Below are 18302 nucleotides of genomic sequence, written 5' to 3'. Positions count from 1 at the left end.
TTCATGGCAGCTCTCCACTGGCAATTACTATTTCAGGTCTATCAACCAGCCAATTCGTAACCAATTTACTGCATGTGTTATTGATACTATAGAGAGCCAGTTTTTTATCATAATGCCATTCCAAATGCCTTAAAGCTTATTACATGCAGGTCATTTTTATCAAACTTGTAATTTCATCCAAGGATAAAATTAGATCTGTCTGACAAGATCTATTTTCTATAAAAACATTATCAACAACCTTATATGTAGATTAAATAGATGTTATTGTCACTGTGTTACAATTCTCTTCTTCCTTGAAGGCCACAGGAAAAAAGTTCCAAATACAGCCTAAAATGGTCTATCTAAAAGGGCTATATCACAGAGGTGGGAGAAGGTTTCTAGTACCACACACCAGAAAGTAAGAGTGTATTTTTCACTTTTATATTATGCAATTTTAAACTAATTATAATTAATTAATGCTGGGCTGGTCTTTTTTTTATATATAATTGCTGACAATTTGCAATATTAAGCCTCTTTGATACTTAGTCCCCAGATTCCACAGTAAACAGGGTGAAGATAAACATAGGTCAGTTTAAAATAATTTCTTGAAAATTTAAATAATGTCTAGTGCAAGATATAGACAATTTCCAATTTTGGCAAAACCAAAATATTTATTTGACTCTTCCCTATTTCTTTTCCACTTTTTCTAGAAGAATTTGACTTTAACTTTTCAGGCAGCTCATTCCCTAGTACAGCAATGCAAGCTCTGTATTTTCTAAGAGACTACCTTGGTGCCAGCTACTTCTATACTGCAATGTTACATAAAATTCATTAAGTACTCAAAAACACGACTGCTACTGCTAAGATATCCAGTGAGCTTAGCAATATATTTCTTGTTTCCACCCTTTCTACAGGTTTTATGGGAGGTTTGGGGGTTTTTTGGTTTGGTGGGGTTGTTTTGGTTTTTTGTTTGGTTTTTTTTTTTCTAATGTCCCATCATGGATTTTGATTTAAAAAAAAAATTAACGGTCATCATCCCCCTAATAAATAACAGGCGACCTTCAATTTGTATTATTAATTAACAAGACACAGATCTAGATGCAGTGGTCCATATACCAGAGTACCAGAAAGCCTTGCAAATTCATGTGCCTGGGGCAGTATTGTTCAGGTCTATTGTTCACATGGAAAGCAGGATGCATACCATACCTACTGCGCCTCAAAGCTCTTTCACATTTTGAGAAAAGCAGGTCCAAACAAGATTTCAGTTCTTTGCTTGAACTTCTGTCCTCTACACTAGAGTGTTCTGGTTGTTATTGAATTAGCTGTAGCCATGCCATTGCAGAAGATTGGTTATTTATAGGGCCAGGCTGTCCATGCTCCTCTCACAGGCTTAGAAGTCACTTTTATATCTTTCAGGTCTTAGTCATAGGCATTCCTGGGAACCAGAGCAAGAAAGTCAGTAGACCTTCTGTAGTTCCAGAGAAGAAAGGACCATGCTTTTCCTCCCTCCCACAGCAGACCACAGAGCTAAAGGGAGTTAAAAACCTGCTGAAAACAGGTCCCCTCTACATGCAATGACATTTTGGAAAAACTTAGTGCAGTCAAGTGCCTTCAAGTGACCAAATTCCTTCTTATGCTCTCTCACAGGAATAAAACACATCAACAGGCTTAGCTATCCAAGTGCCGTCATCCAACCAAGCTGTCATCAACAGCTACACAATAATTGGAAAGTTCACTGAATCAGAACAAGCCATACCTCTACCAAAAGAAAAAAAATATGACTACATCAGTTTTATGTGGAGGAAAAATAGCTGTGAAAAAAAGGAAATAAACAACTTAAGTCTGTGCAGAGTTAGTCTTTTGAATACAAATCTAGGTCTAAATCAATTAAAATGTGAAGTTATCTGGAAATAAGCCATTAGAGCAATATCTGAGTGGCAAACAGTTTTCAAATCAGATCTGGATTAGAAGTTGAGTGCAGGAGTTGTCAGAAACGGGAAAGGAAAAGCAACATTTTCAATGAATGTGTTTCTTAACCAAATCACATTCATGGAACAGCTACACTTGCTCATGCACAGTATAGCTAGCTTTTGTATTATGAGCAACTCGTGCCTGAAACCCCAGTAGCTGACCTCTATAATGTTTCTGTAATGAAACACTGAGAATGAGAAAACCTCATGCTCATTCTTTCTGCACTGTACTTCTCCCCACCTCTATTATTGCCTGTATTTGGGTCAGTGCCAGCATTGGTACATGTATGCAGTGTATTGCACCAATAAATAGAAGGGAATGATGCCAAATTAGAACAAAAGTATCTCCTATAATCTCTTTCCAGAATCTTTCACTGAAAACATAATGAACTGTCAGACATGAGGTAGGCAAGCTTTAAGAGACTGGCTTAACCTCTCTGAAACTAATGCCTCATTAATACCTGCAACATCTCTAATAACACATCAAAATAATCCATTTAAAAGAATTACAAAAGCATTTTGTACTTTAGTCAAACACAGCAATGACAATATCACAAGGGCACAGATTTCCTTGTACTGTGGCAGATTCATTATTTACCGTCATGCCGATATTCCAGCAGCAGATGGAAGAAATAGAACCCTCCAAGTATATCTTGTGGGTTGTATAGAAAAAGGAGCGGGAATTCCCTCACCCCTCCCAGAGGCCAAAGGTCTTGCACCCCCTGTAGCCGTGGCTCACACAGCTCCAGTTGTGTTACAGTATCAGATGACACCTCCCTTTATCACAGGCTCCATGACTTCTTCAGGCAATGATTGTCACACCTTGAACACCTGCTGTAAAATCATCTTTCTGTTTGCATGAAAGAGAGTGCCCTTTAATTTCCTGAAGTTCCCACATCCCTTTAAAAGTGTAGTAAAACAGAACAAAGGCTTAGAAATTCTCATTACAGCTTCTCATCTGGAATACCATAGCTTTGCAAAACTGTATCCCCTTTAAATCTAGCAAAAAGTCATTTTATTTTTCCACCTTTGCCCAGCTATATTTCTAACCAAACCACAGCAGTCACTTGCTGCACTTGCAAAAATCTATCTTGTTTGCATGCACCCACCCCACGTTTCTCATTTTCCCCACCACAGCGCACCGTCCTCACTCAGCATACTTTTCTCTAGCATTCACAGGCTTGCAGGAAAGCGTTCCATACAGAGACAGAGATTAAGAGTTTGGTTATCCTGCTCCAGACTAGTATGACAAGAGCAGTGAGACGAACTATCCCAAAAGGAAAAGCTAGAGCTAGATTTCCAATTTCTGTTTTATATTTGATAAGCTTCTCTGCTACTCAAAAGGCAGCTTGATGTCTTTAAATGTATCCTCTGCACTTTCATTTTCATCTGCCACTGTTCCTATATAAAATATTCTGGTTTACCTATTTAAAATTTTAAAGTGCAATATTAGAATAAATACCTCAGATTTCTTTCATTCCTAGCAGTATAAAAGCTGCTGTTATCCTTGTTCAGTAAATATCTTTTTTTTTGCTAGGATCTCTGCCATAATTCATTATCCTCAATTGTTTTTTGCACTGAAATTTGCATATCTCTTAAGGAACATTTTATCATGAGGATTTTCTAACTGGTCTTCCTTCATTTTAAAGCATCTTTACAAAAACAAAGATCTGGCTTGCCAGCAGGCTACTTTCTTTCTATTACAGCAGAACCTAATCCTGTGCAATATGTCTTCCCTTCCACAACACTGAGTCCTTCACTTAATGTGCTTTCTTCACTAACCTATTAGAGACTTCCACCTTCATCCAGCTAGCTAATTGTGTGTATAACATGGGTTACACAGCGGAAAAAGCTGCTGGAGAATCCAGAGACATAATCTTTAGACCAATCTGCTCACAGGACTAGAGATGCTCAAAGGATATACTAAACTAAACAAGCTTTCTATTAACAAGGCTTTACAAAGGCTATCCTGCTCTTAGCAGCTCAGCACAGATTAAAAGACCTTTTTTTAAGTCACTCCCAGCACCTCTTACTCATTACCCAACCGGCCAGAAGTACAACACGTTACTGAATAAAATAGCCTTCCACAACAGTGCTAAACCACTTCCTGATCTTGTCTCACAGGTTTTGAATCTACCACCATATCTGGAATGGATATGGTTTCTGACACTTGTACAAAGAAGCAATAATATTATTTCATTAATACATTGTATGTTACCCTGTTGCTGTCAGCTTTGTCATAGCTTCACCCCGCACAGGTCACCTTGGTGCCCTGCTTTTATGTTCTGTAGGGATACACACATCCTGGATCACAGTTCCGTTTCTACGCTCTCATATGGGCCGAGAGAATAGCTCTCTGGTTTACCTTCACTACTGTACCAGTCCTCAAAAAAACTTTTTCAGAATTTTCCTTTTCTTTGGACTTACTGCTCCCTTCTCTTCTGGCATGACACTTGTTTCCTTATTTACTCTCTTTATTCCCCTGTCTTCTGATGAAGCAAGAGAGAGTCTGTTATTTTTATACAGATCAGGTTTTTGGTGGTTTTTTTGTTTGTTTTGTTGTTTGTTTGTTTTTTCTCTAAAAGATACAGTACATTATCACTTTTGTCTCACTGGTTTTGTTAGCATCTTTACAAACACACAAGCAAGCATCAGAATATAAGACACATTATTCCTCTAAGCCTTCCTCCATGTTCATAGCTCATCCTTCAAGAAAATTGTGCAAGAAAAGAAATTCTTTACAGGATTTTCTCATAGGGGATCATATTTCCCTTTCAAGTTGTACCTTTATAACTGTGAGAGCAACCTCTGAATCTTGGCAGTGCAGAAGCTGGAGATTTGTCAAAAACAGTCTCCACAGATCTGTGAGCTATTTTACCTGCTATTGTGCAGCTATGTCTATGTAATGATGAAATATCTGATCTGATTTCCTGAAAAAATGCCAAATAATTCTTTTCCTATTTGAGTATAGTTTCAGTGTGCTGGCTTTAGCTCTCAATTCGTGTCACCAGAGGGCCATAGCAAGAATATTACTCCAGCTGTTGCTTACAAAGCTCTAGCAGACATTTAATTGCCTTGCTTTCACTGTAGTATTTTTGTTTGAGCACAATGATGCCCTTCTTGCTTGGAAAGTCTTGTTGACATTACTTTCTCACAACCCACTCCTTCCACCACCCTCCTGGTCCCCAAGTTCTCCTTTCCCACGGTAGAAGCACTACAGCCATCGCTATCCTCAGTTCCTATCTTAGTAGGTGTGAGTTCATTGTACCAGATATAATTTATTGATCAGACATTTTTAAAAGCTATGTAGCTTTCACTTCATTTGGATCAGATCTTTTCTTTCTTCCTCTATGATGCAATTGAAGTAATCCATTTGATCAAAACAAATCTGTACTTGTACTTCACTGTGTTTAAGGTTTACTCTCCCTGCACCTTGCAAATTCTTACATTTTTGGTGCCACTGGTATTAGATTATCATTAGCAAGGCAAGTAACCACTGCCAGTCTTCTCAGGCAGACAGTGGTGGCAAGGACATTCTCATGAAACAGTCTTCCACAGTCTGCATAAATCCCTGCTGACTTGCTCTTCTGCATTCATTCCCTCCACCAATACCAGGGCTGAAGCATTTTATACAATGAATGCACTTCATGTGAAGAGCTTGAAAGTGAGCTCATCTGAGGCAGCTGGCACCAGAGCCTTTTTCAGGCCTTAAGGGTCTATGCACAGCCAGGTCACACCAGTGTTCACCCTTTCTAAGTCAATAGCTTAGCTTACTCATGCCAATGCTATCTCCAGTTTTGTAATCATGTTAAAGATGTACCATATGCAGAAGTTCATTTTCTGCAGGAAAATAAACCCTATTGCCATGCCACGGGTAGACCAGTTTCGCAACGTCCCGAGAAATTTTCTATGCTTTCAAACCTGCCAGGAAGTCTTTTTAAGTTTTTTCTGAGGTGGAATTTCTGCTTATGAATTCCATGGTCATTCAGGTTTTCACAAGCTTAATGATTTTAAAGTTTTTGTTTCTGCTGTCAGCTTTGATGTCATGTTTATTACACAAATTCTTTTTTTTTTTTTCTTCTAAATGCATTTAATATAGTATTTCCTAATTAGGAAAACTGATGCCTTTCATACAATCCTAGTTTCCTTGGTATGGAGGATGTTGTGTTTGGTTTCTTATATTTTGCCTCAGGGGTTCTGTTTTCTTAGGTCCTGAAGTGAGATTCATTTCGCCAAACTTTAGATGCTTAATTATTAGCCATCTAAGTCTAATCTAGTTGTTCAGACTCTTTTATAGTCAATAAAGGGAAAGAAACTCATCCTAGTTTAAATTCATTCCAGTTAACTCCAGCACTGCAGGATGAGACTAACTGCCTTGGGATTTGGCCATTTCTCTTTATTGATCAAAAAGTAAGACTGGTAGATAAGCTTTCTTTCAGATATCCTACTATGAGGTGTCTGAAGATAGGGGGTATGAATCCTAGCAGTTATGTCAATTTTGACTCTCGCACATTTTTCTGAAAAGTCACATACATGTTATCAATGCTGATGTCACTAGTGCAACACATCTCTTCATTGCATGTGCAGCTGACTCCTGTGCGTCTCCGGTGGTGCATTTTTTTTTTAGTTGGTTGCATTTTGGTTGGGTTGGGGTTTTTTGTCAGATTGAAGGTCAGTTCCTTGTTCTTCCGTGATGTCAGGGAGGATTTTTTCTTCTTCTTTTTAGCTGCCTCACTCAGTCTGCATCTTCCAAAGCTCTTTCTAATGTTAATTTGTCTGACATTTGTGCCTCTTCATATATTCCTTTTGAATCTTCTGTGAATATTTTCTTCTATCCTTTTGCATGCCCCATCCTTCCATGTTCAAGAGCAGCTGCATTACCCATTCATCAATTACATAAGCAAACCTCCACTTATGTCTCCGAGTTTTTCTTTGCACGGAGGCGATATAGTCAGGATATAATAGGTTTCAAACAACTCGAGTAGGGTGTCTCAATTTTCCTCTGCTTCAGTGAGCTCACAACTAGAAGGCCATGGTCTGCAAATACCCCAGACATTTTACTCAGTGCATACTGGAGAACAAGCCACTTCTCAGTCTACAGCCGCTTTTGTATAAGAAGACTAAAGATCCATTCTATTAACTCCCTCCATTTTGCCCACATGTCTTCTATGCTTCTAGTTTCAAAGTTGAAAGTAGCAAATTTTTAGCCATATTCTGCATAAAAGCCAGATTTAATTCTTCGGGTCGGACACTACATCTGACTCTAGAATCTGACAGACACACTTTCCTGTAAGGAAGCACTGAACCAATTTTTATTACCACTTATTTTCATCGTCTCTCCCTGACTTTCACATGTCTGAGAGCAAAGACAGACAGAGACAATGAATCTTAAAAAAGAGAGATCTGCTGATTTGACTTTGCAGGACTACAGTATCAGCCCTCAGTTGTTTTCTATTTTAAGTTACAACAGTAGTGGGATTTTTTAAAAAAAAAAAAACACTTCATAAAAAGAGAAGAAAGGGTCACAAAGAACTAGAGCAGAATTCACTAGTAAAAACTGTAAGTTAAAATACCATTTAAACCAGATTTAGTGATTCCTTCTCAGATTTCTCCACAGTGCGGGTTATCTTTACATGCGAAGTCACTGTAGATTTCATGGTCTTTTCAAAAACATACTGTATTATTCTAACAGTTAAATCTAATATAACCACGCCCTGCACTTTTCAACCAGTCTACACTTACAACTTCCCATCCTCTGAACAAAATTCCACAGTACATGAGGAAACACCATTCTCTCTTGCGAGACAGGAGGAGAGACCCCTCTAAAGAAACCTCTCCTCCTTCATGTGATTTTAATCTGCTGTGCATGCATTTAAGACCTGGAGATGTCTCTGTGCCTCACCAGCTCAGTCATGCGCACAAGCTGTTGTATAATGTAACTATAAAGTAACCAAGTAATCTCAGTCAGCTGTTAGCAGGAGGCAGTCATGTGCAGACCTTGCCAGATAATCAAAGTTTCATGGTTTGCCTGCTCCTGCGCAAACACTACCAAAATGGAAACGTTTGCTCTTTAAGCTATCACATAGCTAATATCAAAATCATTCTCTTTTATCTTGCCTTTTGCCTTTTTTTTTTTTTTTTTTTTTTTTGAAAAAAACCACCAGTCTCTACCAAGGAACAAAGCATCATTTGTCCCTACTACAGAAAACAGATTGAATGAACAGAAGTGCCATCTTTTTTTTGATACCTTTCTTATGTATATTTCTTCACAAATAAAACAAAGAGTAATATTAAACTCATGACATAACTAATTTACAGACTTAAATAAAAATATTCACAAAAAGGACGCTTGGAAAAAAAAAAAAAGGCTGCAAAACCTCAAGAAATCTTAAACATTGCACAAAGGATGGATTCTGGGAGTGGTGACATTTATCTCCAGAGATTTATGCCTACAACAGAAAGACGATGCCTAGCAATAGAATATTAAATAACATACATTTAACAAATTTGGGTTTATAGCACAGTTTGATATAGGAAAACAGTATCTGGAAAAATCACTATATATAGTTTTGAATAGCATCACAAAAATTCCTGTACTTTGGGGCTTTTTAATAGTAAATATTATAGTGTGAGCATATCTGCCTTTGGGGAGGGATGGGATTACCTGGATTTACAGAGCCCCCATTATGCAATGAAGCAAAAGGTGAAACACGTTCTGGGCCAAATGCAGGGTTTTGCAGAGCTGCTGTATGTATTTCTAAACATGGCCACATCATCTGCTTTGGTGGGTGGGGGGTGTTTGGTTTTGGATTTTGTTGTTGCTGTGCTAGGTTTCTGTTGTCCCTCCCCACCAACTACAAGTTATTTCTCTCTTGCTATTACGCTTCTCAGCAGAGTCACCGCTGGTTCTAGGACTCTGTTCCTCCAACAGAAGAAAAGTGAACCTCCTTAAAGTGCTAGTCAAGACAGCCACAACATTTCTGCCAGAATTTTTACCTATTCAAGCACGCTAATGCCATTTTATCAAAAAGATAAATAATGATTTTTACTACCACTCAGAATTTGGACAGAACATAATAATTTAACAAAGAGCAGTCATTTGATGGTCAGTGGCTGAAAGAACAGAAATTTTGAGATTCTCATTTTTCATCCTGTTATGACAAAAACTATTTTGAAGTCTCAGAATTTTCTGCATAATGGAAATCCTAAATGCTCTGCAATGTGACTAGTGGCAGCAGCACTTCTCATTAAGATTACCTGAGACTTCTCACTTGAAAAGTCTAGTTCAGGTTACCTGTATTTTTGTGACAGGGTAGCTGTATAGGAAGAAAGTTTCCATAATAGAAGTTTCAGGCATAACGTTTTTGGGAAAAAATAAGTCACACAATTCAATGGTTTTATTCCCGATAAATCCTCGAGATTACTTTTAAATGCAGTATATTTAAAGCAAAGACCTCATATTCCACCCTGGAGATGTCTTTTTGCCATTTCTTTGAAACTCAAACCTTAACTAGATGACATCCAGCCTTAACTAGATGACACTGTGAAACTCAAAAAAAATGTCTATTCATACACTTTCAAAAAAAATCTTCTTCAATTTCAAGACCTAAATTCTGAAGGCCCTGTTGCATACTGTACCCTCCTACAGCCCGTCTGAATTGCTCCGCCTCATCAGTCCCAGCAAACAACCTGCCTGCTGTTCAACTTCAGGCGACATTGTTCAGACATCTGCCAACTGCCTTGTCTGCAACGGCATTGCCTTCTTTACTTGTTGCTGGGCAGTACAGAAGAGGAGTCAAACTCAGAATAGACAGAAGCTGAACCAACGAGGGGCAAAGATTTAGATGTTCAGTCTGGTGGCAGTAAGACAGGAAGGGAGGGGAACTGTGCCTGGCTAGTGGCAAAGGAAGACTGAACTGCCTGGGCAAAGGGATGTTCAAAGTGTTACCACCTTTAATACATTAACAATGTTCTTCAACACATTACATTGTATGGTGCAGAATCTGAGACATGCAGGAGGGCTGTTCCACCCGGCAAAGACCAAAGTGTAAATCCAGAAGTAGGTTGACTGATGCAATGTTTCCCTGCTATCTTTTCCCTATCCCTGAATTAGGCAAGCATGAATTTTGTTCGGCAGTAATTTTTGAGTTATGCTAAGAGATTTACACTTAGTTGCTTCCAATTTTTAAATCAGCCTTAGTGCAAAATCTACCTTTTTCTATTGCACTACTTAAATTATTTCTCCCAGGAGCTGGACCCAGAGCAGCTGGAGTGTGATAAGACTTCTTGCCAGCCTTAAAATGCTACAGACCCATGTCTGATACACTTTTGAAATGCCAGCACTGCACATAGATTAGAATTCCTCTTTCATGCTGCACTGAACGACGTGATTATGTCTGTAATATTATAAAGCAACTGTGTCAACAATAATGAGGAAACATTTATGCCACCGGTTATTAAAACAATGAAAAATAGGCCACTGCAATGTAAGTTCCTTTAGTGGGCTGAACAATAACTAGTTAAATAAGGAACAAAGATACATTATTTATTACAGAATCAGAAGCATCACACCACTCAAGAAAATGGTCTTCACTTTAAACTGCATCTCAAGCGGCTTCAAAGCAGAAGCTCAAACAATTCACAATGAACATGTTAGAGCAAATGCAAAAGGAAGGGGACTAAGAGGACCTGTTGCAGCCCAAATTGAAGCCATCACTCAACTTATAAGTGTACACTCATAGCAACCAGATAAACACACTAGACAGAAATTCATGCTAAAAGTGGTGGTGGTTCACAAGATTAAAGACTACTGTGTCAGCCAAGTAGATTGCCTGTTTCAGCATGCACCCCCTATTCCTATCTGATGTAGTGCTGGTCTTCATGCAAGCATGGGAGGAAAACAGGACTCAAATTCTTACTGAGAGGTATAAAAACCTATTATAAAGTTATAAGGCTGCTCAGAAGTAAGGCCTAGCTTAGAGATCATCAAATTAAAGAGGAAACAGAGTAATATTCATCTTCAGTTACTTATTCTGGAAGAGAATAAGAGAAGAGAGCAAGCAGAACTCAGTATAATCAAATACAACTTCTACCACAAGCCTGTATTTTTCATGCTATGTCTGACAACTCAGTTCAAACAATTCAAGTTGTTTGTACTAACAAAGTCAATATTTCCAAAGATTAAAACTTAGAATTAGGCTCCTACTTGCATTTTTGGCCTTGTAATTAGGTTTCTCTGAAGTGCTGAAAACAACTCTGATGCCGTTCATACATTGCGTTTTAATAATAGCTCTTAACTGCTTGGCACTTCGGAGGTTTCAAATAAGATTGGAAGTGGACCAGAAGAAGATTGTTCAGTTTGATTTTACTCTTACAGATCTAAACTTTCCCTACTCAGTTTGATCTCATGAGATTCCCACCTTGACCATGGTTCCCATAAGATTTTATATTAAAATCTTGCAATCTTTTTTAAAGTAGACCCAATTACTTTTTCACACTAACTCAGTATATAACCTTGCACGAAGGAATCACAATCTTCTGACAGATGCAATTTAATTTTTAAAAAATACACAAATGCACACACACTAAACCCAGATACTCTAGAACAAATTCCATAGCTGTAGTATAAAGGACAGAAGAGCAAGTTATTTAGACTTTCAATCTGTAACTGAGATCACAAGGATATTTTGCATAACAGTTTCTTCAGGATACAGAATTTGTACTTTGTGTGTAAAGAAGTGATACCATAAATAACCAATAATGAAAGAAAATGAGACACTGGGATGGTTAGGTTTAAGACCCACTGCTACTTAGTATTTCTATAATACTGCTGCAGAGCTCAAATCACTACTCAGTTTTACATTTGTTCCTTTCTTCTTTAAGGAGGCAGAGAGAAAGAGTGAGGGAAAGAGCACAAGCAAGAAAGCAAGAGAAAGGAGCAGGAGTGAGAGTGGGATGACAATCAATAAAGCAAATTTTCCCTAGCAGCAAAAATAGCTGACAGACCTGCTTCCCAAAGAACACTGAAAATTACTTTGCGAGTAAAAGGAGATAAGTCAACTTGAAGGACTCATGGGAGAGCTGTTATTGACAGCTACGAGGATGATATAATTGCTCAAGACGAGCAGGTTTTTCTTTTATCTCAACAAAGCACTTTTGGATTAAAAGATTGGAAAGACAGGTGCGAGACAATAGCATAAAGCCTGTTCCTAACTTATTTACATAATTTTATATGAAGGAGCATTGACGTATGAAGTGTAAAACAAATTTCTTGAATGCTGAAAATAAAGTATTACAGAGAACAATTTATGCACACTCCCAGCAACAAAGAAACTTAATATTTGATAAAATATACTTTGCCTGCTGAAGAAATGCACTGATTTTACAAAAGGCTGAGTATGTGTTTCTTCAGAAAGTGTTCACTACTGTTCTTACATAAAGTAGCTGATACAGTTGCGTCTTAAATTGTTTCCTGTTAAAATTGCAGAAGAGATCACACTACAGCAAACTGTAGATGAGAATGGTAAACAGGATAATCTAGCGCACATTTCCTCTCTTTCAGCTACTACTGCATTTATGTATCCCACAATGCATCCCCTTCAGCCATTCTGGTACCCTTCAAGACAGATTTTGAGCATCAAGTGTTTTGGGGTTTATTTGGGGGAGGGGGTCTTTGGTTGTTTGGTTTGGGGTTTTTTGTTGTTGTTAATGAAAAACGTTGGACAAGACTGATGACGGGAATGTACGCAGTAATGGGTGGGTAAATAGATGGTACTTTCTGTCTCCATTCAGTTAGATGATTCCCTTATGCTTTAAAATGAAATTTCTTTGTGTAATAGAGAAGCATGTTAGTATCGATATCTGTATGGGAAATATTCTTTAACAAGCTTCACAGGTACCTAAAACCTATCTTAACCCACGCCGGTCCACCTCTCACAACAACATTACCTGAATGGTGTAATCCTGTTGCCAGGCTTCTGACCAGCCCCAGTGCCTATGGAGTAAGTACCCAGCTCGGTGCGCTGTATTTAAGCTGTAATCCTAAAACTGCCACACTCAGTGAAACACTTTGGTAAAGTCCCTTTTCCAAAGCTTATTACTTTTAAGGCTAAGAGTTATACAGTTTCTTCAGGGCTGTGGATAAGAGGTCTCAGGAAGTGCAGTGCTACATTTTCAAGAATGGCCACTAATGCTGCGAGCATCAAATATGAGTGACACATTCGAAATAATTCAGCCAGACACTGAAAGTATTGGCTACCCATCAGTGACATATAAGCACTGAAATTATCTAAAAGATCTGAAGGGTAGGTTATGTTTCTCAACACTGCTCAAGAGCAGAACATGGTAAGCAAGTACATGCTTTAGTCAACATCAAGATGGTAAATTAACACCTGAAAAAAAGTAAGCAAATAATGAAATAAAATGGAAGGGGAATTGCATCTTACTTGTTCTTCATTTAAGCCTTAACAAAAATCCTCCTCAGGAGTCTCCATTCCACTGATCTTTGTCTTTGTTTGAATACAGGATCGACTGAAGGATGATGGCACAGATTATATCATAAATAATGATGAATTGACTGAAAACCATGAATCGTCTGCTCACACCCCGGTGCCAGCACAGGACAGAACAGGTTCCACCCAGGCTACAGGCAAGGAAGATATTCATGAAGGAGACCTAGGATTAGGAGGGTACAAACTCCAGCTTGAACACACTGCAGGTCAACCACAGAAGAATTGACATGAACAGTGTAATGTTAATTACAAGAAATAAGACTAAAATAAAGAAATAGGATAAATAAGATACTACTATGTGAACAAGAAGCTAGAAAACATACTAAGCACAGAAAGTCAAAGAAAACTTAGATCTTGCCAACTAAATGCCTGTTCCCCCCAGCAAAGTGTTTATCATCATCCATATACCTAGAACAATATGGAAGTTTTCTGACAGCAGCAGTCCTTAACAAAATGTAGGGCACTGCCAGCCCAAATTGCAGTCATGGGTTGTCTCAGCGCTTGACTGTACCATGCCCCTCACATGTACACAGGCCTTTGAATGTTGATGATAGTCTTTAGTCAGCTGGAACGGAGAGAAAAAGCTTTCTAACATATTCATGCTTGCATGATGACAGCACTTTTTATACAGCTGGTCCTGAACAGATTCACAGACAGCTACTACTCCAGTAGTTATTACACTTATAAAGAAGAAGCAGAAGATTCTTTGTCCAATCAGTATGTGATCTAAAAATACCTAGAATGTGCATTGCAGCACCTCGGTCTTGATAGATTGAGCTCCTTCATGCTCACAGTACAGACTTTTCCTGACAACCAGCCCAACATTTGCTTTCTAAATGCACCTTATAGCCAAGTCCTTTTAGGGTTGCGTGCAGCTTGGCAGCACACAAAGCTCAGATGCTGGGAAAAGTTTTGTTGTTTTGCAAGATCATTCTAAATGTATGCTTTTATCTAAGAAGATTACCATTTCATTTTTTATTGTTCAAGGAAAGTGAGTTTTTTCTAATCAAATATTTCTGCAGAACAGCTGTATCTTAAGATTGGCTGCTCCAAGGATAAATGTGTCCATCTCTCTATTTATGCTGGGCACTCAGTATCACACTAGGATGAAGACAGTGGTTGTTAGATATTAAAAAAAAAAAAAAAAATCAAACACACAGAAGAGGAGAGTTTAGGTATGAAAGTATTAATTGTGTCTGCATAAACTCAGTAGCTGGATAAACAACTAGTCAACCATACATACAGCTAGCTACCATATACTATTAACCAAGCATTAGCACAGATCAGCTTTGGCACTTATCAGCTAAGCAATGAAAATAGAGGGACAGAGCCAGGCTTTTGTTGTTAGAGCACGTGCCTTTTCTCACTGCAGGTGTTTCAACTAACTGTGCATGATAATGTTGCTACTAAGAAAGTTAAACCATGAGGAGTTTTAAAATAAGGCCATTCTTAATATAGAAAGACAATGAGCAAGCAAGAAGTTTGTAATCTGTAGGAATAAAAATCAAGCCATCTCCATGAATAAAGCTGAATAAGTCTTGATTTCACCACTGACAAAAGCTGAAACGCAAACTTAAATATAATCAAGTTTTAGTCATTCTTTTCCAGGCTAATTAATTTCTGGTTAAATGTGACTCCAGAGCAGCTGTTTTAAGCTTAAATTTGAACACTGGAATTCTATATGCTCTTACGAAAGATCAGAAGCTTGAACTGGCATTTTATTTTCCCCTAAACACTAATCAAAGAACTTCAAAGGATCTTAATCCCCATGTGGTTTAAAACAAATAATATTCATGCATAAGAAGTTCTGAGAAGAACTAATGAATTTCCAGCCCCCTGCTTTGCCTTGTTTAGCTGCATGAGGTGTGAAAAGATGCACAGCAGGTTGGCAAGCAGGGATGGAGAATGGCTGAGGAGGTAAGGTTTTATGGCCTACTGCTGTGCACCCTACAGCATGCAGTGGGAGATAGCAAAGATCAGAGGAGGCAGGATAAGCAGCTAGAGACACACTGCAATGAGGTGAATATGCGGCAGCACAGCGAGAAGATATTATCACGGATGGGTGCTAACACAGTCCTGATTTCAGCACCCAGAGTTTCTGATTTCAATCTTCAGAAGTATCGAGTGCGTGTCACCAGGCTTCCCCAGCTCCCTGGGAAGCACAGACCCCAGTCCTTAGATTACACTGCAAATCAATAAACTGCTGCAGTATTATGAAGATGCAAAGCTGTTTTTTCACAACTGCTACATGAACTGGAAATGACATGCTCTTCACCAACGGTTCTGCTCTTTGATTCTACTCTGAAATGCATCCTGCAGCATACTCTACAGGGTTTTTACTGATTTATTTATTGTGCCTATGTTCAAAATTCTCACAGTTGTGCAATGTGGTAAACGGAGAGCTCTGGGGTCTGAAATTCTCTGGTTATCAAAAAAGTCTATAGCGAAAACTCTCCACACTGGTCTGCCTGGATGCCTTAAAGGGCTACTTTACTCAGTAAAGAAATTCATCCCACTTTACTCGGTAAAGAAATTCATCCCTTGCAAGAGAAGAGTGCATACTTCACATCTTCACAGGCCAGATTTTGATGTTAAGACTGTCAACAGGCTGAATCAGTGGTCCCAGCAGGATGGGTATTTACCATCAGGGACCATGCTCAGCCATCTCAGCATCATTGGCTTTTAAGAAAATTAGTAATTTGAGCTGCAAGCAAACTTGAAACTTACACTGAATGACAATAAAAGTCTAAATTATCCATTACACTATTCAGCCTTGCCATTTTCTAATTTTTAAGATATTCTTTTCATGACATGCAGATCAAGAGAGTTAAAACAACATTAGAACAGATGATATATTTGTATTCAAGGAGAAATTATTGGCAACTAGTAATTCTGCACGACTGTTTAAACAGAGTAATGGATGTGAAGAGAGGCCTTTAATGTTAATTTACAGCTCATACACTGGAGATTTAAAGTACTCAATATCACACAGTGTTTGACTGCACGTGGAAGTCTCTCATGATAAATGCGAAGCTTTTCTTCCTATCTGAGTTAATCTAATAAAACACTGCTTGGAAAACGAAATGTAAAATATATTGTCAAAATGTAGTGACTGTGCACTCAGTATGAAGGCCAAAATGTTAGGAAAGATGGAAATCTGCAATATTGCTAAAGCTTTCAGGTTTCAGAAGTAATAACTGAAATTTCATACTGAACTGCAGAGAGCATTTGGCTAAGGTTGGAAGCAGCAGAATGAATCCTGGCTCTACAGCAGAGTCAGTCCAAAAAGACACTGTACTAAAAATATCAGGTCGCTATGATAACTTTTTCACATAGAAGTGCAACATTTGGTAACCTCACTGAAAGCGGGGGCCGTTGGAAGGAAACATTTCATGTTGCTGTGTTAAGAGCTCAAACTTTTCCATAGTAACCACATTAGAGTTATCTTCAGCAAACTCATTAACCCTGTGCCTAACTTAAGCCGCTAAACTAATTGCATTGAAGGCGTAAGACCAGTTCACACCCTCTCCACTTACCAACTTAACGTGCCTTGCTGGGCTGATGATAGTCTGTACAACAGCTTTTTCTTTCCTTTTGAAAGCTGGTCTGTATTTTCCTATCAGCCATCAAGTGATGCCTAGCCTGTAACATCATTTACTGTGTACGTTTGGGTACAACATAAATACAGCAATATACAGAAGTATTTCAGACACACATGAGCATTACACACGTGCTTTCAAAACTCTTTGCTTTCACAGATAACATTAATTATGGACTTCAGGGAACAAAGAAAACATCTTGAATACCCACTTTAGAGATTGCAAACTAATTCTAAAGACAAAATTGTTTTTCCTCTTCTTTGTCCTAGCAAAAGGGAAAATAGCCCTTTTCAACATCTTCAAGCAAACCAGTTCTGAGCATTTTATATAACTTAACACAAGCAAGCTCATCTCTGGCAATATAATCCCAACAGACATGAGTTCTGCTCAGCGAACTGTAAAAGACTTGTCAACATTTTTATTTTATAAACAGTCTTTCAGAACTTGAAAATTCTCTAGTTGATCCAAATTTCCTAAGCAAATGTTAGTTTAACCCACAGCCTTCGTTCCAATATCAGTCAATTTTCAGATCATGAAATCTCCTCCTTCCTTTAGCTCAATGAATAGTTTTTATGGTATATATTACTGTTTTGGAGTTAGAGAAACTACCTGAACATGTTTTTCCTTGAATACCGGTTTGTGTTCTCTGGTTTGGGGTTTTTTTGTTTGTTTGTTTTTACATATAGATTTTTTATGTCCCAATCACATACTGGAGTGCAAGTTTCTGATCAGTATGAAAGAAAACTTGTCTTTATTCATCCCTTTCAAGCAATTAAAGGAATAGGACAGCCTAGTGCAACAACGGACATCAGCCAAGCAAGTATCCCCTTCAACAGCCTGATGGTTCAAGTCACACTTACAGATTTAAAACAACCCACTGGACATCCTGGTGTGTGTTAAGAAGCACAGACAAATTTTTCTAGAAGCAGAACATAATGTTTGTCAGCTCCATGGTGCCAGTCAATGGCCCAGGTTTGCGTTGGGAATGAAGAGCACAGGGACTTTCCTACAGTTATCGCAAGACGGGTTGAGTCTCCATCTCAAACTTTAGCTCTGTTTCTAACAGCCCCTTGGCACTATCAGCATGGGCCCACTGCAGCTGCACTGCTAGAAAAGCCACCAGCCAAGACCATCTCGTACTTCCATGGAATTCCACAGGAAAAATCCACAGTCTTCATGTTTCCAGTTACACCCTTCCAGCTTTCGCACTGCTAACAACCACACTGGCTTCCTCCCACACGGGC

General features: G+C 38.5%; 1 protein-coding gene across 1 annotated transcript in view; it reads left to right on the top strand.

The window, feature by feature from the left end:
* SLC9A9 (solute carrier family 9 member A9) overlaps positions 1-17836 on the top strand; it is a 220026-nt gene extending 202190 nt beyond the window's left edge. The window contains exons 15-16 of the mRNA XM_009931818.2: positions 12844-12949; positions 13473-17836. Coding sequence (XP_009930120.2) covers positions 12844-12949; positions 13473-13685 — 319 coding nt within the window. The 3' untranslated portion in view covers positions 13686-17836. The remainder of the gene's footprint in view (positions 1-12843; positions 12950-13472) is intronic.
* Positions 17837-18302: the final 466 nt, after the last annotated feature.

The sequence above is a fragment of the Opisthocomus hoazin genome, chromosome 4 (assembly GCF_030867145.1).
Source record: "Opisthocomus hoazin isolate bOpiHoa1 chromosome 4, bOpiHoa1.hap1, whole genome shotgun sequence".
NCBI lineage: Eukaryota > Metazoa > Chordata > Aves > Opisthocomiformes > Opisthocomidae > Opisthocomus > Opisthocomus hoazin.
This window is presented reverse-complemented; position numbering and strand designations above follow the sequence as displayed.